The sequence below is a fragment of the Alligator mississippiensis genome, chromosome 3, assembly GCF_030867095.1.
Source record: "Alligator mississippiensis isolate rAllMis1 chromosome 3, rAllMis1, whole genome shotgun sequence".
NCBI classification, from domain to species: domain Eukaryota; kingdom Metazoa; phylum Chordata; order Crocodylia; family Alligatoridae; genus Alligator; species Alligator mississippiensis.
Genome location: NC_081826.1, coordinates 203,692,507 through 203,720,323, shown reverse-complemented (window position 1 = coordinate 203,720,323; position 27,817 = coordinate 203,692,507). Strand labels below are relative to the sequence as shown.

At 39.8% G+C, this 27,817-nt stretch overlaps 1 protein-coding gene across 5 annotated transcripts in view; it reads right to left on the bottom strand.

The window, feature by feature from the left end:
• The window catches only part of NTRK2 (neurotrophic receptor tyrosine kinase 2), a 324,464-nt gene that overhangs the window by 92,365 nt on the left and 204,282 nt on the right, over positions 1–27,817 (bottom strand). The window contains exon 13 of one of the 5 annotated variants that reach the window (XM_006272071.4): positions 6,962–11,849. The exons of 3 other annotated variants lie outside the window; for them this stretch is intronic. In XM_006272071.4, coding sequence (XP_006272133.1) covers positions 11,839–11,849 — 11 coding nt within the window. In that variant the 3' untranslated portion in view covers positions 6,962–11,838. Of the gene's footprint in view, positions 1–6,961; positions 11,850–27,817 lie in introns of those variants that run through there. One more of the 5 variants, XM_019478099.2, reaches the window with a different exon arrangement.

Below are 27,817 nucleotides of genomic sequence, written 5' to 3'. Positions count from 1 at the left end.
GCACTTGCCCCTCCAATTTTTCAAATTTGTTCTTTAAATGTGATCTTGAAGGCAACATTCTAGACTCAGTCTCACCCACTTCATAGAAAAATGTAAAATTGCTCCTGTTCAGTACCCCCCTTTATATATCTAAAGATCACATCACTACTTTTTTGCCATAGCATTTTACTGGAAGCTTGTGTTTATGCTGCTTGTCCACAGAGACAAGGTCCTTTTCAGAGTCACTGCTTTCTAGGATACAGTTCCCTAAATTCAGCTTTCAGTGTAAACCTGGAGCATCCTCAGTGAAATCAGTTATATAGGTGTAATGGAGTATACAATTTTAGACCTATGATCTTTAAAATAAATGTAAAGAACTATTATATGTACACATTTGGGGAAGACTGTAAGAGGAAAGCAACGCCAGATGAGAAGTGTTATATTGTTACGGAATCTGCAGTGCTATAGAAATATATTTCTATAAAGAGGTTTGTTTGCAACAGATACTTTGCAATGAGGTATTTTAAAATGTTGCCAGCAAGGACAGATCCAAGAGGGTGCAGTGGTGCAGTTGCACTCCCTTTTAATTCCTGTTACACCCAAACTGTCAAACTAACTGCCTGGTAGGGGCCCTGGCATTTCTATTCCAGTAGTTTTGAGATGGTCAATTGTCTTCATGGCTCATTATCATCTCTCTGATTCCTGTTAATCTCTCTCTACTCCACAGGTGTAAATGACACTCTATCCTTTTTAATCACCTCAATGGTCAACTATTGAAATGAGCCTTTCTTCTCCAATTTTACTGCCTGTTAGCCGTTCCTGGTAATGTCTCTCTTCCATTTCACAGTCTTGAAGACTGAACTCTAGCTAAAAACCTTAACTCAGGCATGGTAATAATAATTCAGGTGTAGATATGACTGACAATGAAGTACTGGAGGCATTGTCAAGCCCCTCAGGAAGCCTAAGTTTGTTCTGTGATTGTGAAAAAGAGACATACATCTAATTAGAATGATTACAGGACTAATGACACTATATATTTCAACTATTTTTGCCTAGCTTGTTATGTGTGTGTTTTAACTTTGTATATAATCTAGCAAACTAATGCACATTCCAATAACTACATTTGTTTTTACTTTGATCTTAAATTGACTAGTAGAGGGCTATTCCCCTAGCATATTATTAGCATGCATCTAATTTCTTTTTAACTGGAGAAAAATATTAGTTATATGTGATTATGAGCCATACCAGGTGCACCCCATTTTTCAAAATCCTAGATCCACCCATGATGGCCCCCATCACTTTTCTTACAATACCAAGCAGATTCAGCTTTTTCTAACATCTTGCAGTAGCTATAAATGACTGATTGACTTTATCTGACATATTCCAAAATTTGAATAGGACTTGTCACTCACCAACAGAAAGATTGGAATTTCAGAGATAATCCTGTACTGTGAGATTACAAAATCACTGTGAATAGGATAAAGCAAGTCTAGCCTGATGACCTTCTGATTCTGAAGCAGCATCAGCAATAAGGTTCTCAATGCTGGAGGCAAAGTAGAAGACTTAGCACTGCATATAATCACTCACACACTAACACAGTCAACTAAACATTTGCTGCACTCTTTTACTTTTCTGTTCGGAGCTGGAAATCAATGCCTTGAAGCAGAAATCTCAGCTCATCTTTGAGACTGTATTTATGAGTCTTGCTGTTCTTCCCCCTATACTGATTTATTACTTATTCTCAATGATTATTATTACTATTATTGTACCATTACTGGTCTTTGTCTTTATAGTACAGCAGCATCAAATCCTCAGTGAGGACTGGAGCCCTGTTGTTTCAGGCATTATACTAACAGAAGCAAACACAGTCTTTGCCTCAATGACTTTAGAAAGTCTAACTGGAAACACAATGCAATGAGGTCCTGATCCTTCCCCAAGGAGGTCCATGGGTATTTACCATTGATTACAACTAGAGTACAATCTAGCCTCAAGTAAGTAAAGCAAATAAGGGCGCTGGTCCCCCCTATGCTTAGCAGTATATGGGACTAACATGGTTAAGGCCTACTGGTTTCTGTAGTCAATGGCATACAGGGGAGTGAAATAGCAACATCATCCTGTTGCTTTTGATCAACAGCATCAACAGCTGAACCAAATGGGGGCAAGCCTTCAGCACAAATGCAGAGTGGGGCTTCAAGGCCTAAACCTACACATCTGGAAACATAAGATACCTTAATAGCACCTCCATAGTAAAATAAAAACCAAGGGGAGCAGGTACTTTAGGTAAAGAAACACACCGGTCACTAGGGTTGCTAACTCTGTTTGAATCTATTCCAGGAGGTTTCCAGAACGCCAACATGCCCATGACACACAACACAAATGTATCCACTTTATGTCAGGATGGCAAGTGCTCATTACTACTACATTTTAAAAACCCACTGGACTACTGTATAAATCAGATCCAACATTTAATATTTATTTTAATGAATGCCCTATCATCTCTCTCCTGGGTAATTCTCAGCAGTCTCCTGGAAATTTATATCTAATTTCTGGAGACACCAGGGCAATCCTGAAGAGTTGGCAACCCTATTGGTCATGTGAGCTCCCCCATCCCTATGATACCCAACACTTGCCTGATTTCTTGTAAATGTTACTGTAGAAGTGGGTCTTCAGGAGACATTTTAAAGGACTAGCTCAGGAAGCATATCTCTTGCACACTGAGGAGCATGGAAAAAGTTGTAGAAATGTTTGTGGGAGAAGCAGAGGAACAAGCACTTACAATACCTGCCTCTTTCTTGGAGGCCATCTGGAAGAATCCACCAACTGTCTGGACAACATTTGATTGGAATGTAACCATTTGAATTTGTCTTTCCTACTGCTTTATATATAACTACTATTCCTGTGACCTTTCATTGAGGCCCCAAGCTTCCATTACTTTTCCTAAGAGTTTGGCTTGCATTAGCAATGCAGCTCTGGACTCTGAGAGACTGGTCTTGATTATGGATCTTCACCCCAGAGGGTGAAAGCTCCTGACCTTGTCTTCAAGAGTCAAAGTTAAGGCAAGGATAATCATAGAGCATATCAGTAGCATCTCTCTAGGTGAGACTCAGTGTTTCTTTTCTTCTAAGTTTCATATTTGATAGGTGTCAGTTTCTTTCAAGGGGCACTGCAGGTATCCCTGCCCTGGAACTTATTACTGCATTTGAGATCATTTGTTCCTTTATATCTGGCTGGACTCATGTACTGTTATGTTTGCTAAGAACTTTAAAAGCAAAAGAGAAGACATGATAGCAAACAATAATTCAGAAACAATAATAGCATTACATTAAAACCATGCTCCCTATGCGGTACCTTCAGCCAAGGGTTAAGAAGCAACACTGCAGTCAGTTACTCCAAGATTGAATTTTGCCTTACCTTTGAAAACCATGAGGTGTCTAAAGTTTACTGACCCTGGAGTCCTTGTAAACCTGATGCTGTACCTGCCTCCAAAAGAAGAGAGAGTTGTGTGTACAATAGCGGGTTGGGCTTTAAAGGGCTAACCTAATTGGGATATATTAGTGTAACCAAGAACCAAATTTGGCTTGCTTTGTTCAAAGTAAATAGCAGATCCTTTATGTCAGTTTTGTGTCTCATGATTTTTTTCAGTTTGTTACTAATGTTCAAGTACAGGATAGTATACCAGCTCTAAGCAAACAGAGTTTCTTAGTTTCTGAATCTCCCTTTTTGAACCTCCCTTTCATATATATAAGCATGGTTTGCTAAAATGCAGAAGAGACATGTCTTCCAACAAATGACTAACTGTAAAACCTTGTATGTGAGTTGCTGTGTGAAAATACATGTGGATATTATTTTACCATGGAAAAACTGGTCACTCCTTCATGTTTCAGATTACTGGAGACAATGAGCTAAGCACCACCACCCTTCTCTTCCCTCCCATCTTTAAGTCATATCAGGAAATCCTTTGCCTCAGCATGATGCTAATCTTTAGGGATCTACGGTGCAGAAGAAAAAGAGCCTTCAGTAAAGGATGGGAATGTACTACATAGCATAATTTGTACAATAAAAGCCAGCAGGGGAGAAGGGCTGCCTTCAAACTATTAACTCCTTTCTCTCTTTGTTTCAAGATATGAGGATTCTCTTTCATATATAAAGTTTCACTACCATACTGGCCTCTCAGGGTGGAGGATGAAGGGTTGCAAGCAGCTTCCTACATTCCCCTGAATGCTTGCGAAGTTTGGGCCAAAATCAGGCTTGGTACCTACAGGTTGAGTTAAAGAGCTTGCCCAAATTTCCGTAGCTGTTTCTAATTCTGCTTTGTCCATCCTCCCCCTTCTTTTTTTGAAGACTGGTGGAAACTGTTTACTGTAGTTCTGTATGATGGCAGGGGGTACAGTGATAGAATTCTCCGTACAGTTCTAGTTACACGTGCTTGAACCATGCTCTGGGTTCATGTCAGTGGCCACCTTAAGTTTATTCAACAATGGGCATTGGTTCATTCGGGCAGGGGTGTCAACAGCAATGGAGTGTGATGCTGGCCAACTTCATTCCCTTGTGTGCTTTGGCTACAGGACATAGCAAGCCTTAATCCATCTAACCCAATGAGCTGCTGGCTTGGGATGGCCCTTTGATCTCTTTTGACCATCTGATAGGGGGGAACAGGATTTACTTTCAATCAGTAAAGAATACTTACAAAGGAAACTTGGAAACTGAATTTAGGCTTTGATTTCACAAGGGACTCATGATGTGCTTAACTTGAAGTCAATAGTGCTATCCAAGTGCTTAAAGATAAGCACATGTTCAAGTGCTTTGCTGGATCAGAGACACAGCACTATAAACTAATGCTTTGCTAAATTCCTTAAGCTGTAGCTCTTTCTGTGCCTGCTGTTTAGTTCTGCTCTGCTGCAACCTCATTATGTGAGAATCTAAGAATTCTCAAAGAATAGGAATGTCACAGCAGAACTCCAGGAAAGCCATTTGCAGGTGACCTTTAGAGAACAACATGTACCACTTCTCTGAAGGTCCAGTTTCCCAGAGTGACTCTTAAAATTCCCCCACAGCTAGCTAGGGTTAAACATGCCTTTGTCACTAAACTTACTGCTAAGTTAGTCCCTTTGCTGTGTTCTCCAATGAGGAAGATCTAGTTTTATTGATTCTGTTTCATTTGAGGTATCTTAGGTAACCCATATATTGGGGTAATTGGTTCGCTTTTCATCTGCATTCCATAAGTGCACAAAGGCTTTGTGACTATTTGCTTACGCATTTGTTTAATTCCCTGTGATCGATCCTGACATGTGGCAATCAGAGGCAGGAATGCTAACATCCTAATGGGAAAGGGTGCATTCTTTCTGAAGAAGAATCGCAAAGAGGCAGCAGAGCCTGAAGACATCTCTTGGGTAAGAGAACTGTTTCAAAGCTCTGTCAAGAAGCAAGGAGCCATACCAGGCTATTGGCAGCCCATTGACCATATCCATGTTACTCACTGCTAATTAGTGGCAGCTGAAATGAGAGAACTCTCCTCTGTCAGATGGCTGATCCCGCCCATACAACATCACTAGTGATGGGCTGTACGTAGCCCTTTGGGATCGGGAGAAAGAACTCTCCACAAATGTTCCGTATTATTGACTGATAGGGGAGATTTTCCTTCCCCCAAAAATGAAGTGTATTTCATTATAAAGAACACAGCTTTATTTAGCCAGGTTTACCTTTTGGGAAGCACACCTTGGCAGCCAACTCCAACCTGAGGGCTATAGTCAAAACCCTAAGCAGGAGGAGGAGGGATTTGACCACCATAAAAGGCTGCAGTGTCTAGGACACAGAATGCTCTTTTCCCTCTTTCAGCATTTAGTATCTTTTGGCTGTAGGACTTTTTTTTTTTTTAAATCTTATTTCAATTTATTTTCTTTGACAAGCTGGCTCATCACTGCCAAAGCATGCTGTCTCCTGGGGTTTATGTGCCCAGAAAGGTATTTTTCCTTTTGGGATCCTAGTGTTGTTTCAGAATCCCAGTGCTTACTGACAACAAAAGCAAGTGCAACTGGCAGCAAGAAAAAGGTACACCCAGATAGCACTTTTCATTATTCTTTGTGGTGCCAGGTGTCTCAAATACAACCACAAATCAGTCAAAAGATTAATATATTATAATGATTTCACATAAAATGATAGGGTTGTATCCTGCAAACCCTTACTCCCTGATTGTCAAAATGAAGACAATCAAAGATTTGCATAATGGAACATGACTAAGAATCTGTCAGATCAAGCCCGCAAATGACTTGAACATATTTAGCCCTTATACTTTTGTGCTTTTGTATGCAATTTAGTAAATATTTTCCTTCCAGTTCCATTTGAACATAATGCATGCTTAATTGTTCTAACTTAAAATAACACAGTAAATACCTTATGTTTTGACATGGAGCATCTCAGCTGATGAAATCTTGCTCCATTTGCCAACCTGTGTAGTTTTGTAGCCTATGAAGAACAGTGCTGCTGTAAAATGTGTATCAGTTTCATTTATAAAAACTCAGAAGTTATGTGAGAAAAAGGTCAATAAGATTGTACACCTATGGTGACAATTACTCTGTGACATCCTGAGAAGAAAATATCCAGGAGGTCTCACAATAGGACTAGATATGTGCATCTTTGTATGTGATCTTTGTGTGTGCCTGTGTATGTAAATCATCCATTAGAACTTTTCTTTAGATGTGTTTACTGCTGGATTTTTAAATTTTTAGTGACACACATAAATTATCCCCCCATCAGAAACCTATGTTTTAGAAAAAAGAAACAAATAGAGATGGATTAACAAAAGTCAAATGTGAGCTATGTCAGCAGCTGGTAAAAGGCAAAAAAGAAAAAAAATGAACACCACATAGAAGTTGTTTATGGGACCAACAACTCTCTAAAGATCGAAAGTGATAGCCACCTCCTGGAGCCACCATACCAAAAGCAACAAAATAACCAACCACAAAGCAGGACATTTTAAAACTGGTCTGTGAAGAGGGTGAGGACAAGTTTATTCACAGCTAATATGTTTTCAGCACCTAAAAACATCTTATTTTTGAATTGATAATTACAATATTTTGTGCCAAGCAGCTGTCACTAAGGAGAAGCTACCCAAAGACGGGATAATGTATGTACATTTACTGGCTGATTTATCAACCTATAATGAACTCAGTTGCACTCTTCTGAAGCATTGGTGGGAGGGGACAAAGAGCAGAAGAGGGTAGCAAAAGTACACAGCAGCATCTAACATTCTCTTCTGGTCAGTCTCAAAAACTGGGAAAAATATTGAGAGAGAATTATCCGCATCTGTCCACCTTAATCAGCTGTTGCTGGAAAAGAGGCAAGCTGGCAAATAGCCGGAAACACAAATTCAGAGGTGCATAGATCCAACACTTGTGTATATGTCTGATCTCACTGAATGGCAACATGCACACATAATGGGGCCAAATGTGAAAAGGAACAGCAGGAATGGCTGAATGAACTTTATTCAGGCTCTGAGTTAGTAGACTAGAGTAATGAACATGACCTAAAGAAGTGTGTTATGCTCATAAGCACGGTGAGTTGGCAGCTCTGACCAATTAGTAACAGTTAATTTTATGTTGATGGCTAGAACACATGTTTTATATTCTATAAAAGCTTAATAGATGTCACTATAAATTATAGTCACCTTTCTCCCTTTCACTCATCTCTTCTGGAGATTAGTTATATTGAATAACACTCAGTACTATTCAGCATAGGCTGAAATGAACGTGAATTTGGCTCCTGGGCCTTTTCAAACCAGGAAAATGTGTGGAAGAACTTTTTCTGCTTATGGTTTATGCGATCTTTGCTTTCCTGAAAACCTTTCCACTGCCCTGCCAGAATGCTTGCACAGTATGACAGTGCAGTATGGTTAAAGTAACTGTAGCACTTAGATTTGCTCTCTTGTTCTGTCTGGATTTAAAATCTTCTCAGAAAGCAATGGATACCAGTTGGTTTGCTTTACCCCATATTAGTTACATTGTTATGGCATTTTATATAGTAGCAACAAATATTAATGTCTGTTAAGTTTAACCAGTTAGGAACTGTATTGGAAGAAAAATGAAAATGAATGGGAGCGTTAGAGAACTAAAAGTTACTGCAGTTTTTATTGCTTTCAGTAAAACAGGTAGATTTTTGGTTGCTCCAAGCTGGTACTTGCAGCTAAGGAAATAGGAGATGTCTGTCTACATGTTTACAACCTACACTAACTCAAAACACTGAAGTAAATGAAGCATTAGTTATTGTTCAGTCTGAAGGAGAGATGTCAGCCAGTGGATTAACAGAACCATTTACGAGTGATTCGCATTATCTATTGTCTCCTGCAAAGGTTAACACCAGTGGAAGGGTGACTATGTAGTTGACCTCAGGAAAAAAAACCTACTCCATTTAATATGCTTTTTGTGGAAGCCTTTGATAGAGAAGAGGGATGTTTGGCTGGTCCTTTGGTACATCCATAACCAGAATGCTCCTCAAGCCATTTCCAAGAACGTTGTGCCGTCTAGTCTGGAGGAGTTTACAAAGAATGGGAAGAAGTCAGAGCTAATGTGATGATTTCCAAACCAGTTAAAGATTCATTACTGATTTCTGTTCCATTTCCCCCACACACACCTTTTGAAACTAATTTACTCATCTTGTTTCATTAAACGTGTCAATTTCACCATTGCTCTGGTCATTCTGATAGCCTTATTTTAACATTTCCTTAGATATGAAAATAGTATCTCAGCTATCTTTTGTAAAAAATATCACACATCCATGGCTAAAAACAAGAAAAACCCCATGAATTGACATTTACCTTACGAAGTAGATCAAGTCAGCATTATTTACTGGTGTCTGAACAGAAACAAAGACATGCAGAGAAGGAGATTTGGAGTTAAAGCTTGTGACTTCCATTATAACTTGGTAATGACTTACATATAGCCGGAGGTGAATCCCTTAATCTTATTGTGTTTCATTTTCTCCATCAGAATACTAGGGATGATAATGCCTACTTTACCTATCTCACAGATATTATTTTGCAAATTAATTAGATGCAGTGTGTTCAAAGTGTACAGGAGCAAGTATTATAATCAACAAAGTCCTGATAGAACGTATTATCCAAACAATGGGCCAAGTTTCTCCATGGTTTCACTCCATTAACATCAATGACTTGATAGACAACTGAAAATATACTTTGCTATTTACATATATGTTCTCAGACATTTTTATAAGTGTGTGATTCTTTGATCCCAGAGTGAAGATGCAAATTAAATATTTGAAATATAGTGGAAATAAAAATGAATGGAAGGACAAAATGTCTATTAAAACAGGATTTTATTACAACACTCTGGCTGCATCTACACAAGATGCTGACTGCATAGTTATTACTGTGCAGTCATTTAATACTTGCATAACCAAGTACTAAATGACTCCACAGTAACCAGTGTTACTGCACAGTAGTGTCCCAGCATGGTTGCCTAGTGACACTTACTGCACAGGAGCTCCTTACCACTGCTCAGTAGTGTTATGTCATGGTATATGTCCGGTGACGCTACTATGCAGCAGTAATGAGCTACTGTACAGTAAGCGTCTTGTGTAGACAAGACCTCTGTCTCCTTTACATTACCATCAGTGTTACAGGATGCCCTAAGAAGCCATATCCTATTCTCAACTGCACAGTTAAAATTGGGAGTAATGTCACTAAATTCAAGGGAGTTATTCTAGATTCTAGACTTGTGCTCCTGACAGGCAAATATGGCCCATTTTCAGCTAAATATTAGAAAATTCATAGTATTATGTGAAACAACTTGCTGTGTATCCATTAAAAATTCAGCCAAGTCTGTTGCTTTGTTAAATGATATGTTATTCTGGCACACCAGTATTCAGGTGTTAGTTTATAGCAGAGGTGGACAAAATACAGCACATGGGACAGATGCAGCCTGCCAGGCCATTCTATCCAGCCCATGGGGCCCCTAAAAATTTAGAAAATTAGTATTTATCTGCCCCGGGCTGCCTGTCATACAGTCCTTGATGGCTTGCCAAAACTCAGTAGGTAGTCCCCCACCCGAAATAATTGCCTGTCCCTGGTTTATAGTCGTATACTGGTAGGAATCCTAGGTATAAATAAGCAAGCCTTGGGGATTAGCATTATAAATACAACATTCCAGAAAATGTTGCATGATTTTCCCTTCCATACCTTTTTCAAAAGTTAATAAAGTCAAGATTTGTGAACAGAAGATCCTAGAGTGAGTCTCCCTTAGAGTATGCCAAATGTAGACATCAGGCTTCAGATTCAGAAAAAAGTCCTGTTGTTAGAAAAATTGCAGAGCTGATCAACTGCATTCCAATACTGTCCATTAGACACATGAATCTTCCCACTAGATTTAGAACTCTCTTCTTTTTCTCTCAATGAAACTGATAACTAGACATCTCTTTAAAATACCTCTGCTTACAGCTCGCTGAGTAGCTCTGTTTCAGCCGCTAAATGGGATGTGTATTTTCTATGCTTTTGCAAACAAAAGAGACAGATAAGACTTTAAGCAGAAACAAGCAAGACAACCTCCATGCTCAGGACACCCTGAACTCTTCAGCTCTAGATCTCAGCTTGCATTTTTCAGTATGGGGCCATCTCCTGTAAATAAGCCTGACCCAATTTTAATTAAAGGCAAGAGGTTCACTGCCACTGGCTTCAATGGGAACTGAATGAGAACCCATAATGATTAGTTTAACAAAGGATCATAGGAAGTGCATGCTGGGCTGCAGACAAAATATCCTGGTTACCTTGAGAGTTATTTATATATTTATGTTAGCAAAAAGGAAGCGTGCGACATGAAGTGCCAGGGTGAATTGCTGAAGGCTGATGGACTTGAAAAGGGAAGCAGGGGAATGCCTAACTATGGAAAGGGTGAGGTTTCATGAACTCTGGATAAAAGGGAAAGGAGGATGACTAAACTATTCCAGTTCAAAAGAAAGGAAGTCTATAGACCTCAGTTGATTTGTAGCACTAATCAGATTTCCTCCCATTTTCCCACTTAGGCATTTTAAGTTCTGTTAATTTAGATTCATTAATCTTGAACAGCCTGTAGCAGCTGCTCAGGAACCAGCCAAACATCTGCCTGAAAAACCTCTGCTCAGTATGTTTGCACACCACTCTGATTAAATACTATACCTAATTCAGCAAGAAATTGTTTATTTCCCTTTATCCAAAGCAATGTCATACCTGCTTGTTGCAGCGTTATCTATTATGCTAGGCAATCTCATTTGTGTGTGTGGTGATTTAAAGACAAAATAGACAGAAGCTTTTGCTAGCTTATTATCACAACATCTTGGTTACTAGACTTTATTTTTTATGTGACATATTGCACAATTGCCAGCCTATTGGTAATATTTCTGCATCCTGTTTAGTTAGTGATCCTACAATTGCAAAAGCTTTATGACTCCTCTGGAGGTTTGCAGGTGTAGTTCTTTCACCTCCCCCAGCTACAGCATGATAATACATGCCAGAATACGGGTGATGGCTGATGGCTTGGATGCTAGATACGGATCTGGAAAGATTATAGGATTTTGCAATAAATTCATCATGATCAAGCAGCATCAGTTAATGCAATAATTCTCCTGGCTAAAGAAATAAGGAAAAATAAAACAAAAGAAAAAAAAAACCCAAACAAAACAGGTCTTCACATTTCTGATGTCCTGTTGCATCAAAGCACAGGCTGCAACAAGCAGAGAAAATGTAATGTGCTTCAAGGTCTTTTCAGTTGCTATGGTACAGTTTCTTATGGAAAAATCCTTGTTCTGCATGATGTTTTTCCTGCCTCATTTGGGGATGGCAGAATCGCTCCTTGTGTCACCTGAGAAACCGGGATGTCAGTTTCCACCTATTGGTGAGAAAGAAACTGATCAACAGCAGAACTTAACTGAAAAATTCCTCAGGTAGAAGTTTCTGCTTTTGAGGTTAATGGGAAATGTTACACCAGAGAGGAAGGATGGCTGAGTTGCCAGACTGTAACACAGGAGATCTAGTTTCAGTTCCTGGGTCTGTGACAGATTTCCTGTGTGGTCTTCTGCAAGACCTTCAGTAATCTCTGAATGCCTCAGTTCCCCACTTGTAAAACGGGGATAACACAACTTAATTTCCCCCATTCTTTGCCATGTCCATTAAGCCATGATTCCACAATGTGTTGTGTAAGCACAGCAAATGTGCCAGATGGCAACAGAGTACAGGTCAGAGCCTTAGTTTGGAGGCTCCATGGGAAAAGAACTTTTACTTTAAGTTTGTAGAACACCTATCACAATGAGACCTTCATCTTGGTTGGGGCCTCAATGTCTTAGTGTAATCCAAACAAATAATACAATGGCAGCAACAATAAATCATTTGTTTTCTCCTCTCCTTAAGGAAAAATGCCAATGGAAACAACAAGAGGAAACCCCAGAATTGTTGAATAGCCAAAGAGAAGAAAACATATTTGGCTCTAATAAAGAACTTACAATGTATTTTTACACAGATTCGATTGAGTGTATCAAAGAGACACTTAGTATAAAAATAAGGAATTGCTATAGTGATACAATGCAATCAGAGGAAAGGCATTTGCATTATTAGCCCCATTTTCAGAGATTAATTAGAAATAGTTACACTTTGGCTGATATTTCTCTTGCAGGATTTTTCATGAAAAATAATTTGTTTTGATGGCAAAATTGCATTTAGTCATTTTTGATTTACCATAAACAATAAAATATAGAGTTATAGGATTTTTATGCAACTGAATAGCTGAAAAAACAGAATTATTTAGAACTCCAAACCTGCCATGGGCTCAGCCTTTGGAAACTACGAGTACTCAGGACTTATCTGAAGAAATGTGATTTGAAAATAATAAAGACATAAGAATTTAACATCTATGAATCTATGAATCTATGAATTTGAAAACTACATTTCTAAGTCCAGGATAATGTCTCTTTACTGTGTCACAGTGATCACAGTGACTGGGCCAAATCTGCTATTCCATTAACTTTTGTGGAGTTCTACCAATTAATGCAAGATGATCTGAAGGGGTAAGGCATGACTTGAAATAAACAATTGTTTTTAATGCCCTTCCCTCTGTCTTGGGCATACCCTGCTCAGCAGGGAAATTTGTCAAAAATAAGTATAATAAAGCAACAGAATGCTTCATATTTTAAAATGTATAAACGTAAAACCATTCAAAATTATGATTCCCACAACACTGACCACTGTGGGGAAGCAGTCAACATTTTTTGACTGAAAAATATTATCTTAAAATGTAGCGTCATTGACACAGACATTGACTGTAAGAAAAATGTTAATTTTAGTTACATTTTTCAACTGCAAAAATCAAAACAAAAATTGCATTTCAATTTGATATTTCAAAAATGACATAAGCTTTTCTGCCATGAAATACTGATTTAGAACACAAACTCCATTTGGAAATGTTTATTTGAAGTGAATTTTTAATTTAAAAAAGCCAAACTATTTTTATTTTATTAAAAATTATAAAAATTTCCATTCAGCTTCCAATTTAATTTTTTTAAATTTCATTTCACAAAAATATTCATTTTGACTGTTATTCTAATTTGAAATGGAAAGTAACTATGAAATGTCAATATTTCCTATCAAAGGAAAATTCAGGTTTTTTTGAACAGCTTTACTTCTGTGTATGCAAAATCAAAATGTAACACTATTTGAAAATAGGGATTGGTGGTGGAGGAGTGAATAACAGGCTAAGGTTTAGATTTATGTTTCCCAAACTTCTGATACCTGGGGCACACTTTTTTCCAAATTAAAATTGGAAGCACACTTCATTCACCAGTTTGCGTAGATAGGGTCCGCTGCACAGAGCCAGCATGGCTGGGGCCCGATCCAGCCCATTTTTTACAGCACACTTCCGGCACTCTCACAGCACACTAGTGTGCCACAGCATACCCTGTGGGAATCACCAGGTTAGATTATCCTGTTCCTAGATAAGCATACAAGGAAGCAAGAAAATCCAGACAGCTTTCTTCCAATTTCCCTTTGCTATCACTACTCCAGGATTAAAGCACCAATCCTGCAAAGTGACCTATGCAGGCAGATTACTACCCCAGCATGGATGCTCTGCATCTTGACTTGAACAAAGAATATTTTTTGTCTTCATTTTATGCAATGACTACGTACAACTGAAACAGGGGCTAAAAATGGAAGTTAACTGCGGTGGGCACAAACAGCAAAACTTGGTACTGAGATCTAGTAAAATATTACACAAGGGTTTGTACCAAAAAACCAAGATATGAATGTATTTAAATTCAGGGGCAGATTGATGGGGGAGTGTGATGTTTCAATCACATCCCCTATCCACTATGTAGCACAGTGAGCTCTCCGGTCTCTCTGGTAGCAGGAGACACCTGGGCAAGCCGAGTAAGCAGCAGTCACAGGAAGAGGGGGTAAAACTTTCACTCCATTTTTTTGCCACTGAAGCCCAAGTTGATAGGGCAAAAAAATGTTGATTTCAGTGGCAAAAAGGGGAAAACTGTCTTCCCAGCAGCCATGATCTCCACTGCTGCTCTACAAAGCTACGATTCACAGAACACCTTGGGCTCCACCACACGCAGAGCCTGCGTCAGCTGCTTTCTGCAGCCAGAAAGTGCAAGTGGAGTGAAGGACAGGAAGGAGAAGTTCCCTCTCCTCATCTTTCTGGTGCTCCTCCCCTTTAAGCAGCACATGAGGCAAGTTCCCCATTCGCCCAACCCATGTTATGCTACTGGCCACTTCTCACCTACTACAGCTGTGGGTTATGGGGAGCAGTTGTGTGGGGTGCTGGGCACAGCCAGGGACAGCAGTGGCAACAGACAGGTCTCCCCTACCTGTATTTGCTCCTGCCTGCCCCCTCTAGATGTCCCCTTCTGACCTAGGAACAGATTGCTGTCCCTAGCTGAGTCCACAGCCTGCAGGATCTAAGCCCACAGCCTTAAGCTGCAGCCAGGTAGGAGCAGCTCTGGTGCTTCCTCTGTGCCTGGGTCAGCTAGGGGTAAGGGCAATGGTGGGTGGGTTCCCCATTCCTATACCTACTTGGATTCCTCACTAGTCTGGGACTTCAGCTACATCTTGCCCTATCCCCCACATGGTATGAGGGTAAGGTACCACAGACCCCTTTACTAAACCCTGTATCAGTCCTTTAGGTCAGGTCAGGATTGAAAACCTGCTACCACTGTGACCATAAGTGGTACAACCTGTACTGGTCAATGTTGAGTGCTGGGCAGTGGTTAATTAACCTGGCAACCTTAAGAAGTGCCAATGACTTCACATGGTTGAGCGCCTGAGGAGAGTAGTGGAACCCTTGATGGAGGAAATGCCATCAAAAGGCGGACAAGCATAATCAGTCAGTGATTTTGCCAATGGTATCCACACAGGGCAGACTGGGCTCTTCAGCTGTGACTGGCAACCAATCTAGGAGTAGAGCCCCAAAAGGCAGGCAGATGGAAGACCTCCTCTACACTAGCAACTCCTGCAGCGTAGCTGGTTCCAAATGTATCGACTTCCGTCCTTCCTTTGGACCAAACCAGTGAGGCCGACAGTGGGATGCTGAAATGGGGCAAAGCAGCATTTCATATCAAGTGCCTTGGCTACTGCAGCCACACCATATGGAGAGGATACTCTATTCTTGCTAAATGTCATAGGCTGCAACATCCATCATCTCTTGCAGATAAAAGGATGCCAATAGATATCAATCAGCCCATGCCTAATTTTGATAGACTTTGTATAATGGCCTGAACACTATGATTAAAATATGTCTAGTGAAAATGTTATTCACTGCTAGTCCAAAATGGAAGCAGAAGCAGTCTTAAAACAGATCCTGTAGTTTAACTTTGCATTACTGGAAATATGTGTTTATTAGAAATCCTCTGTAGGGACACTGTATGCCGTTTGACTGAGGCAGTAAGTGCATCTGCTATTCCAGTGAAGCAGCAGAAGTTTCATATGGAACAGTAACTTTTGTGTTGTGGGTCCTATCTTTTGGTCCTTAAATTTCCTTACGTGAAAGGCTATCAGTATTTTATATTAGCATTTAAAAACCAGACTTTTAAAGCAGTTTATATCTCCTTTTCTGCAATGAATGTATGTCATGGTCATTTAAAAAAAATCCCAACTACTGCTGTAGGCGTGTAGGTTGTAGCCCTGTTGGTCTAAAGGTATAGGCAGACAAGATTCTTTGAGTTATTTAAGTTGGTCTAATAAAATATATCAGATTCATCCAAAGAACCTTGTCTAGGTACTGCTGTAAGCATCTGAGCCAATGACTTTCTCTTCCTCCTTAAGTTTCCCTCAGTCCACATACCCTGAAATCTCCAGTGGTGGAGCTGAGATCAAGGGAAGAATAATGGAATCGAGGGAAGGGAGGACTTTTAAGAGCTTTTTGTTCCTCTCTTCTCCTGTACTTTATTGATTTTTTCACGTTCCCCAAAGATCACAGACATTTTATAATTGTAGCCATAATTAAATGCCATCAGGGATTCAGGGGGGCTTCTCTCTAACATCTACAGGGGCAATAAACATCAGTTTAAAAGCTATAAAACTATATCAACAAGCAGTTGAAGCTGCAGATACAAGGTCCTGCCATTCTGACCTCCAGTTCCCTTAACTGTGGCCAGGGTTCTGGCTCAACGGGAATGTAGATAGAATTCTCTTCATAACGTGACTAGGACGTTCAGTTATCTGGCTGTCAGGATGAAATGCAGGACAGAAGAAAAGCAGCAATGAATACATCCTTCTAGTGACAGGCAATTAAAAAAGATCCTTAATCAAATGCTGCTGCTGCTAACAAGCGAGTCAAAGTATCAAAAGCCATGGTAGCTCTCTCCAATTCTTTTGTTCCCGAAACCCAAATTCTGCAGTCACATGTCAGGGAGGGTGGAAAACTAGTTAGTAACTTTAACTGCCTAAACTGTGGAGTGGCACTGCTACAAAATACTACAGTTTATATATTACGGTCTGAGGAGTAAATGACCACCAGGCCTGCCCTTTTGTCTTCCTAATCTTCTGTATCCTGCCTCCTCCTCCCTCCCCTTCCTTCCCTTTGTCTTGAAGAGGAAAATTTGTACACATCATTGTCTTATAGGGTGCCACTTATTATTTGAGCTTTTCTGCATATTGCTTAGATACGTGCACATCAAGGGCTTTTGTATTTTTACTGTAGTTTCCCTTATTGTCTGAGCATGACTTTCATGTTTAGATCTTGTGACGTCGGTCCAGTTTTGTCCGGTCTAATGAGTTTTATTAGTGATTGTGTGTCTAAGAGTTTATATTTGCAATGACAATCACCATGTGGTCATCACCATGGGGTCATCTTAACAATAGGCCTGTTACCTTAGACTACACCTAGGAATCAAAATATTTTTTTCCTCTGATTGTAGTACCCAAAGCATTTCCCATAGTAAAACAGGGAGAAGTACAGTAACTACTGCAAACACAGAAGTTACAGTATTTATTTATCCAAAACAATTAGTAGGTTTCAACATGTTAAGCGTCTCCACAGTATGTCCTTATTTCAACATTCCCATGATTATAATAGGTGTTGTTTTAAGACTCTATTAATTTTCTGTATGTGCTTTATCTTTCTATTTATTTGCTCTCAATTTTATGTTACTATGTATTATTAATTACAGTTATTTTCTGAAATATTCTTCACTATTTTGTTACAGGGAAAAAATGGAGGCCTTGTCTTACGCCAATCAAACCATCACCTTCTGTGGATGATAATGAGGGACTAATACTGAATATATGTCACCTACCCAAAAGGTTGATTTAATTTACAGTCAGCCTATAATATGAACTATGTGAACCATAAAATGCAAAGGGAATTTCAGTCATTCCAATGCATCAGGCTGCAGAACTGTTCAGCAACACAATATGAGATAGCTCTTTAATTTATAAAAACTAATTCCAGTAAGCTGCTGTCAGAGATAAGAAAGGTTTGTCACTGGTTTTGGTTAAACTAAGCCTGTCCCATTAAAGAATTAGGGACACAAGGAAAGCAGCGTCAGCCATTATTAGCTGGAACGTGTTCAAACAGGCTGTAAACATGGCTTTTCCAGTATGATTAACTATGGTGAACTTTTCAGACTCTTAAAATGCTGTGCAAAACTAGAAGTTCAGTTTGTATTTGCAACTGTGATGTGACTGATGAGAATTTGCTAAAATTACATTGTATAAGATGGAGACAAGGAGGGGGTAAAGGACAGGTTCATGATGGTGGTCTCTGATTATTCATATTAAAATTGATAAGTAAACTGATATGTATGTTTCCTCAGTAGAAGCATTTGAGATTCTAGGTGATTGTTGAACCTATATTATCCTCCTCCTCCCCTTAATTTTAGATTGTGCTTCCTCCAGTATAACCAACCTTTTCTCTTTAATAAGAATGAAGTACTTGAGGAGCAAAAGAAGCTCAGGCACAAAGACATTTTGGTTTCAATGCAGCTCAGAACTCCTCTTTGTGACAGGGTTCAGGACTCTCAGCCAGCGTTTGTGTAGTCAGCTGAAGTATTTCTTTCAGCATAGGACAGATGCTTTTCTCTCCTCCCTGCAAATACCTCAGAGCACAGCCTTCATTTAAGGTCAAGGAACAATCAAACTGAGTTTGAGAAGACGGCTTAACTAACAAGCAACAGATTTTGACGTATGCATGTGTGTATGTATAATACATAGAGAAAGAAAACCCCCTCAGGTATCATAGAGCAAAACATTTCCTCAGAGACTTTTATGGAAGTTTGTGTGGGAGTACAGGGCTGATAAAGCCAAAAATTCATTGCAGGTGGCAGGGGTGTAGGTTGTAGCCATGTTGGTCTAAGGACAAAGGCAGACAAGGTTCTTTGGGTAAATTCAATATATTTTTTAGAGCAACTCAGATAGTTGGAAAAATTCTTCTTTGCAAACTTTTGGGTACAAACACCCTTCATCAGGCTGAGGAAGCATCTGCAGTTGGTGTGCGTTCTTCCTGGATGAAATAGTAAAGAAACCCACCCTCCTTCCACCTTAACCTCTCTCTCACCCATTGACTACCTCAGTTTTCATTTTCACTGACTGGCTTTCTCACGTGCACACTGGCTTCTGGCTTCTTTACTATTTCATCCAGGAAGAGCACACACCAAGTGCAGACGCTTCCTCAGCCTGACAGATATTTGTACCCAAAAGCTTGCAAAGAAGAATTTTTCCAACTATTTGAGTTGCTGTAATAAAGATATGAGATTTAGCCAAAGAACCTTATCTTGCAGGTGGCATGATTTTGCATTGAATGCATTTTTATATAATACAAAATGAGTATCATATGCTCAGGCAAGACAGACCCCCAACAGGACTAGTAAAGTTCCATGGTTTCTGCATAAACTTACGTTCCATTGTTAAAAATAATACCTTGTGTATATTTTTTAACTATAAAGTACATAGCAGTACTTTGGATGTATCAAATTCTATTATTCTTCAGCACAGGCTCGAGGTGTGAGATGACAAAGCTTCCAATCAGAGTGAGTATTAACTTATTTGTGTAGTCCTTCTGTGCAGTACTGGTTCTATTTTGACAGCATCCTTTATGACTCTGTATGTTACGATTCTTCAACTATATGAAACAAGAAAATTCAGAAGCCCAAAACAGGTCTACTGCTGCAGGACAGTATGAATGGCAAATGCACAGAATATTTCAAGGGTCAGGAATATTCATCATCACTTGACAAAATCCCAACACTGTACGTTTAAACATGCATTTTGTCCCATTCTTTAGTGATTGATTCAAAGTCCACTGAAGTCAATGGGCTGAAAAGACTTCTCCTGGTTTCAATGGGAAATCAATTTTGGAAACGGCCCTTGGAGAGAAGCCACTAATTCAGGGAAAAGTTTCAACTTGTTTCTTTTCCACCAGTTCTAAGAGGCCTGCCTTGGTCTGCATTATGTTCATCAGCCTCACTTGGCTTCAGAATTCTCAAAAATATCACATAAGTGATACATGTTAAAAAATTATAAGCTTAAAATTCTATTAAAAATGTTAAGGGATAGCTCAAAGAAGTGCAAAATCAATTGCAGACAATTCCAGCTGGCAAATGGGTTGGCCTAATTATTTTAATTAGGCAATAAGACACTTTCCAATTAAATAGAAACAGTTGGCAATAGCTGGATTTAAATTATTTCTCAGAGTTATTGTAATTTTGTTGGCTAGCAAAGAAAGAAGTAAGCCTATACCTGCCTGATTGCCAGAGGCAAAATGGCTGCTTGTGGAAGTATACTTCCAGAATGAAGGAGGTACTTGTACATGGCCTTTTTTACTTCACTGATTGACACGGAATAAATTAATGTTCTTATTGTCCATAATAAATCAACATACAAATAACCTAAGACTACTGATAAGCCATGGGCACAGGTTCAAAACTACTCTTCATTTGACATATGTAAATATAAGTTTTTTTAACTTCAATAGATCATGATTTAACTACAGGGCAAAAGGAGTCCTGGTTGTAAGGGTGAAATAATCACAGAGCACTAGAGGCAAGCACCAAAAAAAAAAACCCACTGTCATCCTCATCCTAATGTAGAAATGGGCAATTATTTGGGCTGGTGAACCACTTAATGAGTTTTGGTGACCTGTCAAGGGCCAGACTCCTCTCCCTCTCCCCATTCCTCTCTCTTGAGGCTGTGAGCACCATGAAACCCTGAACTGGCCTGCAGCTTTAGCACCCCCTTCCCCACTCCCCCCAGTTGGAGTCCACCTTTCTGCAGCATTAGCATGCCCTGTCATCCCCTCCTTGCCTGGATTCTGGACCCAGCAGCTGTCAGTTGCATCCACAGCTGCCCAAACGTGAATGACAGCTTCCGGGTCCAGGCTCCAGGCACTGGGAAGGAGGGAGGGGCGTGCTAAAGCTGCAGGCTAGTTCAGGCTTTCCTTCCTGCTTGAGTCCCTGAACAAACATTAACATGCCTACTTTTGTAACATACTGTCATATTTGCATTAAGACTAAGTAAAAAAAAGCAGTGAACTGGACAAGAACCCTTCCAGCTTTTACATAAACTGTTTTTCAGTTAAATGAGTTAGAGTCTGCACTGCATTTTACAAGAGGAGAACATAATTTGTGTCTGTATATTAACTACTGCTCTTCATCAACAGAACCTTAACAATTCAAAGCCCCAATGTAGGGTCTTGACTCAAGTTATCTGATACTTCTTTCCCCTGAAGGGGTTTAATGTTTTAATCACACTGATTCCTTAATAATCTGCAAAGACGACTTCAATTATTGCAGTCATGGGTTCACTAGAATATGACCAAGGAGTGTTCCTTTTATACCCAACTGCTGTGTCTGATGACTTCATCCATGCAATGGCCTTTTTATAAAAGAGCAGTAACCTGTCCTTCTATGGTGCATCTTATTAAATAACTGTCTGTACATCTACAGATTCATGCCAATGATAAATAACTTTACACCTATTTCTCTGAAAGAGCAACTGTTCCTCGCAGTGCTACACAGTGATATGGCGGTCAGTGGAAGTCCTGGCATGGCTACACAAGAAGGAACAAGTGGTAGCATGTTCCACTTGAGGCCCTTCAGCTTTGAAGCTCCCTCTGAACAAACCAAAACAGAAATAGTTTATCATCTCCAAAGGTTGCTGAGAGATAGTGGGAGGGTATTATTAGAAGATAATAAGGATCAAAAATATGTTTTAGCTGCTGGGTTATGATTTATGTTAATCACCATGGGGAAGGGGGTCCCTGGAATTGTCTATCTGTGTACATGTATTTTTAAAATGTGTCAAAGAAGTGCTTTGATCAAAGGATGGCTGCTTCTTCATAAAGAATGTGTGTATAAACTGAAATAAACTAATTAAAATAAATTCTGTGAAGGAACAGTGATTTGTGATTCTGATTTAACTGTCATTATAGGCAATGAGAAGTACAGTGACAGTGAGAGGTTTAATTAATTAATTAATATTTTAAAAACTGGATATAAAGATGCAGAGCATTAATATTACGTATGCATATAATCATTAATATTACTTATGTGTAATATAAGCATAAATATTAATGCTTAATGCATAATATTACTTATGTTATTGGCAACAATTTCCAAGGCAATTATATTGCATTTTCACTTTCCTTTCCTTGTGTCCATAATGCAAAAGTATAATCTAACCAAATTTGGTCCATTGGTTATCGTCAGAACTATTTGGTTGGAAAATGCTGATTTGTCAAAGCCAAAATTAGTCACGTACTAGTTCTGATGAAATTTTCATCAGAAAAGGTTTCTTGGCTCCAAGACTGAATTTCTGATCAAAACCAGAGCACCAGAGACAGAAAAGAAGACAAAGGAATGACAAATAGTCTGGCCATTAGGACATCTGGATGAGTTCCTTGAGACTTTTGCCCTGTAGGGATTTTGTATTTTAGTCGCATTGACACAGAATAAGGACTTGGCCTCTCACACCCCTGGTCAGTGTTCTAATCACTAGGCAAGAGAGAATTTCAGAATGCGTGTCTTTTAATTTCTTTTGTTTGGAGCTCTTCCACCATGTATTATCAATTATTCATTGACCCAGAGAGAGAGGAACTAACTCTAAAGACCAGTCGATACACCACTATCTGGGATTTGGGATAAGGACAGTGTAGGGATATGAACCTCACATTCCAATCACAGATGAATTGGACTAGTCTCTCTCTCTCTCTCTCTTTCTTTTTTTTTTTTTTTTGGTGTGAAAACTTTGAAAGATATCAGTTTTGTTTTAATATGGAACAGAATAGTTCTAAATCCCAAGAAGCTCACAGGACGGGAGAGCCACTTCTTGCTCAGCTCTACTTTCATAGTTGGTAGTTGGTAGGGTCGGAAGGGACCTGAGCAGATCATCAAGTCCGAGCTCCTGCCACGGGCAGGAAAGAATGATGGGGTCAAATGATCCCGGCTAGGTGATCATCTAGCCTCCTTCTGAAGACCCCCAGGGTAGGAGTGAGCACCACTTCCCTTGGAAGTTGGTTCCAGATCCTAGCCGCCCTGACTGTGAAGTAGTGCCTCCTGATACCTAGCCTGAATCTACTCTCTGTCAACTTATGGCCGTTATTCCTCGTTACTCCCGGTGGTGCTCGGGGGAACAGGGACTCTCCCATAGCCTGCTGGTCCCCCTGGGCCAGTTTGTAGACGGCCACCAGATCCCCACTTAGCCTTCTCTTGTGGAGGCTGAACAGGTTCAGGTCCCATAGCCTCCGCTCATAGGGCCTGCCTTGCAGTCCCTTGATCACGTGAGTGGTCCTCCTCTGGACCTTCTCAATGCTATCCACATCCATCCTGAAGTGCAGCACCCAGAACTGGACACCTCAGGACTCCAACTGAAGCCTGACCAGTGTTGCATAGAGGGGGAGGATCACCTCCTTGGACCAGCTTTCAACCAAGCTTCAGCTATAATATGTGCTGGGATTCTGTCAAACAGATTTTCTTCTAAGGGTGTTGTATAATTGCTACTCAAAAGCATTTTCAAAAAGGAGCGCACAATCTCCCCTCCAGCTATGCATGTCAGTAGAGTCACTTGGCAAAATTCAGAGCTGTGGCATAGCACTGAAGGCACAGTCCAAGAAAATGACTGCTTTGACTGTAGGCTATTGATAGGTCAATACCTGCTGATGGACTGTTTTGAAACTTAGAGGACGCTAGTCACTACCCATTCTGCCCCAAAACGCCCCTATCACCATGCTCCTGCCTTGCAACACAGGAGGAACTATCACCCACTTGGGGAGCAGAATCTAATAATACTTATGGTATAGAATTTAATTTTCTTGTTTTCCTATAGACATTTTCCTGAGTAGTGGCATGAAAATTCTGTACATAGTTTGGAAACAATGCTTTCCATACCGTGACATAAGAAATACTAGTCAATCATAATCAACATTTATTACTATATTAGCAGTCACCTGTTTGTTTTTTTTCCAAGTTTAACTTTAGGAAATCTTTTGCCTGCAGCTACGTATATCTTGCAAGCATAAACTTCATAATAATGATGCAATCGCTTGATGATACATTGGAGAGAATGTGATGTTTGATTTATTTATGGATGATTTTGGTTAGAAGTTATTTAATTTTCTTCTGATTTCCTCTTAACCTAAGATGTATAAGATATTTTTATACCAGAGGAAAAGTGCCACACATTGGATTCATTAGGGGTTGAAATATAAAATGAAAATACTTTATAGTCATTTTGATTTTTGTTACTAATTTGCATTAACATCTTACTAATTTCATCAGAGCTCATGCTTTTTGTCCAGCTACAACTTCTGCTGAAGCAAGGAAATAGTATTAAGAGCCCCATCCTGGTTCTTTTAACTTCATTAGGAGTAAGAGCAGCACTAAGGCTCTTACCAGAGAAGTTCTTTATTATAATTTTATATAGATTTCATATACAGAATTTCTTTAATCTGCTTTACAATATTTTGAAATTATGCCTTACACAGAAAACTGGAACACTTCTTCAACTTCCAGTCTACCATGGAGTTAGAGATGGATAAGAACTCTCATTGTATGCTATATACTTTGAAGTCAAAACTCTTCACACATTTTGAGAGTTTTTACTGTGAAAAAGACCAAATTTAATGATACCTTTGTAGTAGTACATGTAAAAGGGGTTTTTGCATTATTTTGCGGATCCAACAGTGTCCTTGACTAAGTTCCCAATTAAAAAAACTCCTTTGCATTTTATGTAAAGCATTTACAGAGATCAGGGGTGGTCAACCTGTGGCACCAGAGCCACATGCGGCTCTTCAGAAGTTAATATGCATCTCCTTGAATCTTTACACAAGCACAAGGTGACCAGCTTCCAAATGGACCAAATGGAGGCTGATCACCGTGTGCTTGTGAAAAGATTCAAAGAGATGCATATTAACTTCTGAAGAGCCGCATGAGGGTCTGGAGCCACAGGTTGGCCAATGGCCACCCTTGATTAGATGCTTAACTTTAAGCATGTGTTTGTGCTTAAAATTCATAGGTACTTGAGTGCTTGGCTGAAGGGGTTTTTTATTCGGGGCCTAAATGAGCTGCCAAATTTACTCAAAAAGATATTAACTTTAATGTGGCTTCTAACGCATACATAAATAATCAAATTTCAAGTTTCATCACAACCGCGCTAATTGAAAATAATACTTCAGTTTTCATTTTGTTTTCTTTCAACAGACTTCACTGACTCAAGAGCATTTTTGTGAAGACAAATTTTCAAACCAGTTGAGCTGCACAGTTCACAAATTAGGATCAGAAAACAGCATGCATCCTCCTGTTAATAATGGGGCTACTGGTATGATGAAGCAGTCATCAAGTAAATAAAGATATCAAGAACTTTCTCAATTCTATGTATTGAACTACTGTATTGCTAAATCTTCAACAGTTTCCCTCCAAGCTGAAGGCTTCAGTCTCTGGAAGTTTTATTCCATTTGGATTAAAACTAAAGGAGTTAGTGGCTTGATGAAATCAAAGAGGAACAGCAGGTGGTAAACATTCTAATTTCTACCAAATTTATTCTCAGTTATATTTGGTATGTTGAACAAAAGAAATATGTAGGAAGATTATTAGTAAAATATGTCAGACTCAAACTTCCATGGACTAAAATGCAAAAATCTGCTGCTGAGTTAATGGAAGTGAAGCACACGAGGGACACGCTCAACATTTCCTACACTGATATTTGAGGACAATCAACAAGACATGCAACTGGAGTGGTGATGCATCTAGCTGAAACAGCAATAAAAATGTGCAGCTGAATCCAAAAAAATATTTAGCCTGTCCAGTAAAGCAAATACATTTTAGTGAAGGATGCAGCTTGATAAGGCAGGGGGGGACCCATAACGTACATCTCCCACCAGGACAGCTGAGGCCCACGAACAGCCTCTTGGCTTTCAATATCTACATTTTTAATTTTGGCAGTAGGATGCTCCCTGTTGAAGATTCCTGCCTTTGGAAGCCTGGCTATCAAACAAGTCCAACTCTGACAAGTTAAGATCATGCACGAAGGTGGTTCCATTTAATCAGGATTTGACTGAACATTGTTTGGCTTTGTTTCTATTCTGCTGTTTGTTTTCAGTTTCGTCAAACACTTAGATCAGGATGCCTTTTATGAAGGGCAGAGCTGTAAAAACCTCTGCATGCTTTTAATAGTCCCTGTACAGTACTCTACAGTGGGGCCTAGTTGGCGGAGAGGCGGTTTCTGCTTCTGTGGAACATCTGTGTTTCCACTGTGATCAATGAAGATGCTCAGGTTGTTTTTTTTAAGGGTGGGGCTGCAATCACAGAATATTTTCTGTGAGATACTGTTGGCTCTCTACAAGAGTCTGGATATGTTAACCTGTAGCCAAGAAGCATGTCTTTTTCTCAGACCTTCAGTGAGGTCTGACGGGAGGTGAATGATATGGAACTGTTACATACGACTGGGCATTAATTGTTATTTACTGTTGCTACTTCAGGAATTTGATTGTTGCTGGGTTGATCTGGTCAGTCTATTCACTATATACTTTCTCTCTACTAGCAAGTATATTAAATTTTATAAAATTGCCTGGAGCCTTCAGGATGGACCCCCTATAAAATTTAAATAAACTAGCTGGTATATCTGGATCATCCCTGTCTGGCCAACAAACACACTCCCCGCTACCTCCCTGCAATACAGCAGGTAGATTCAGATGTCTCAGTATGACCAGGACCCTGTAGAGAACTCTGCAATGGTCATGATTGTATGTTCTGCCAGGATGGCTTGAATACATGAGAAGTGCATGAGTACAGGCCATGATAAAGTCTCTTTCTTCTTTAACTCCCACGAGAGTTGTAGCCAGCTAGATCCTGCTACTGCCTTTGGTGGTTTTGGAGGAAAAGAACACCAGTCCCTCTCGTTGCTTGTCCTGGCCTCCTAGGAGATTTCAGGTATGGGAGAAGACACTTCAGTCTTTTCCATAATGGAGTGAAACCCACCTCCCTGAAGGAGGTAGGCCCATGGATCTCTACAAGAATGGATGACCAGAGCCAGAATCATCAGGTCTACCACTGTTACACATGTAAGACTGGATCTACAACTGATAAAGAAAAACAGAGTTCTTGCTCAGTACTCTAACTGTGAAGCAGCCTGTAGGTATGCTACCTCAGAAGAAAATAAGAGAGGAACTGCAATTCAGCCTGATGAGTCTTTTCCTCCTTGTTCCAGAGGGAAGAGCGGGGCAATACACAACAGCCCTTCACTGGATGTAGTAGATTCTCCAACCCACCTGCAAGTTCACCTTTTCTGACATGCTAACTAGGCCTCCATTCCTTCCTGCTTGTGAGCCCTTCCTGCCTTCCCACTCCATCAGGGTTTTTCTCCTTGCACAGCCCTGTCAACCCCAAATGTTAGGAAAACATGCTACAGCCCCACAAAATCATGACACTGATTCTAGTTTAATGTTAAAAAACTAATAAATGTTGGGGTCTTTTTCTTTAGAAGTCAGGGTAGATGTGTACCTTTATAGATTAACTAAATAAGATGTGTATATATATATATATATATAGAGAGAGAGAGAGAGAGAGAGAGAGAGAGAGAGAGCCCAAACTTTCATGAACCTAAATTCACTTAATCCAGTGCTGTGAAAGGACAGCATAGAGCAGAGTATAAAGTGGAGTGAGCGATTAAAATACAAAAGGTAGGAAAGTAGGAGGGAGAGGGAGGAGGAAGAGATGAGTGCTGTGAGAGGCATACAGGCAAAGAATCCATAGGACTGTGCTTCCCAAACTGCTCTTCAGTATGACCCCAATTATAGCCCCATTTCCTCAGCATGGCCCCTCACTTCCAACCCACAGCCCTCCACTCCCACAACCCCGTCCACTGATATTGCGACCC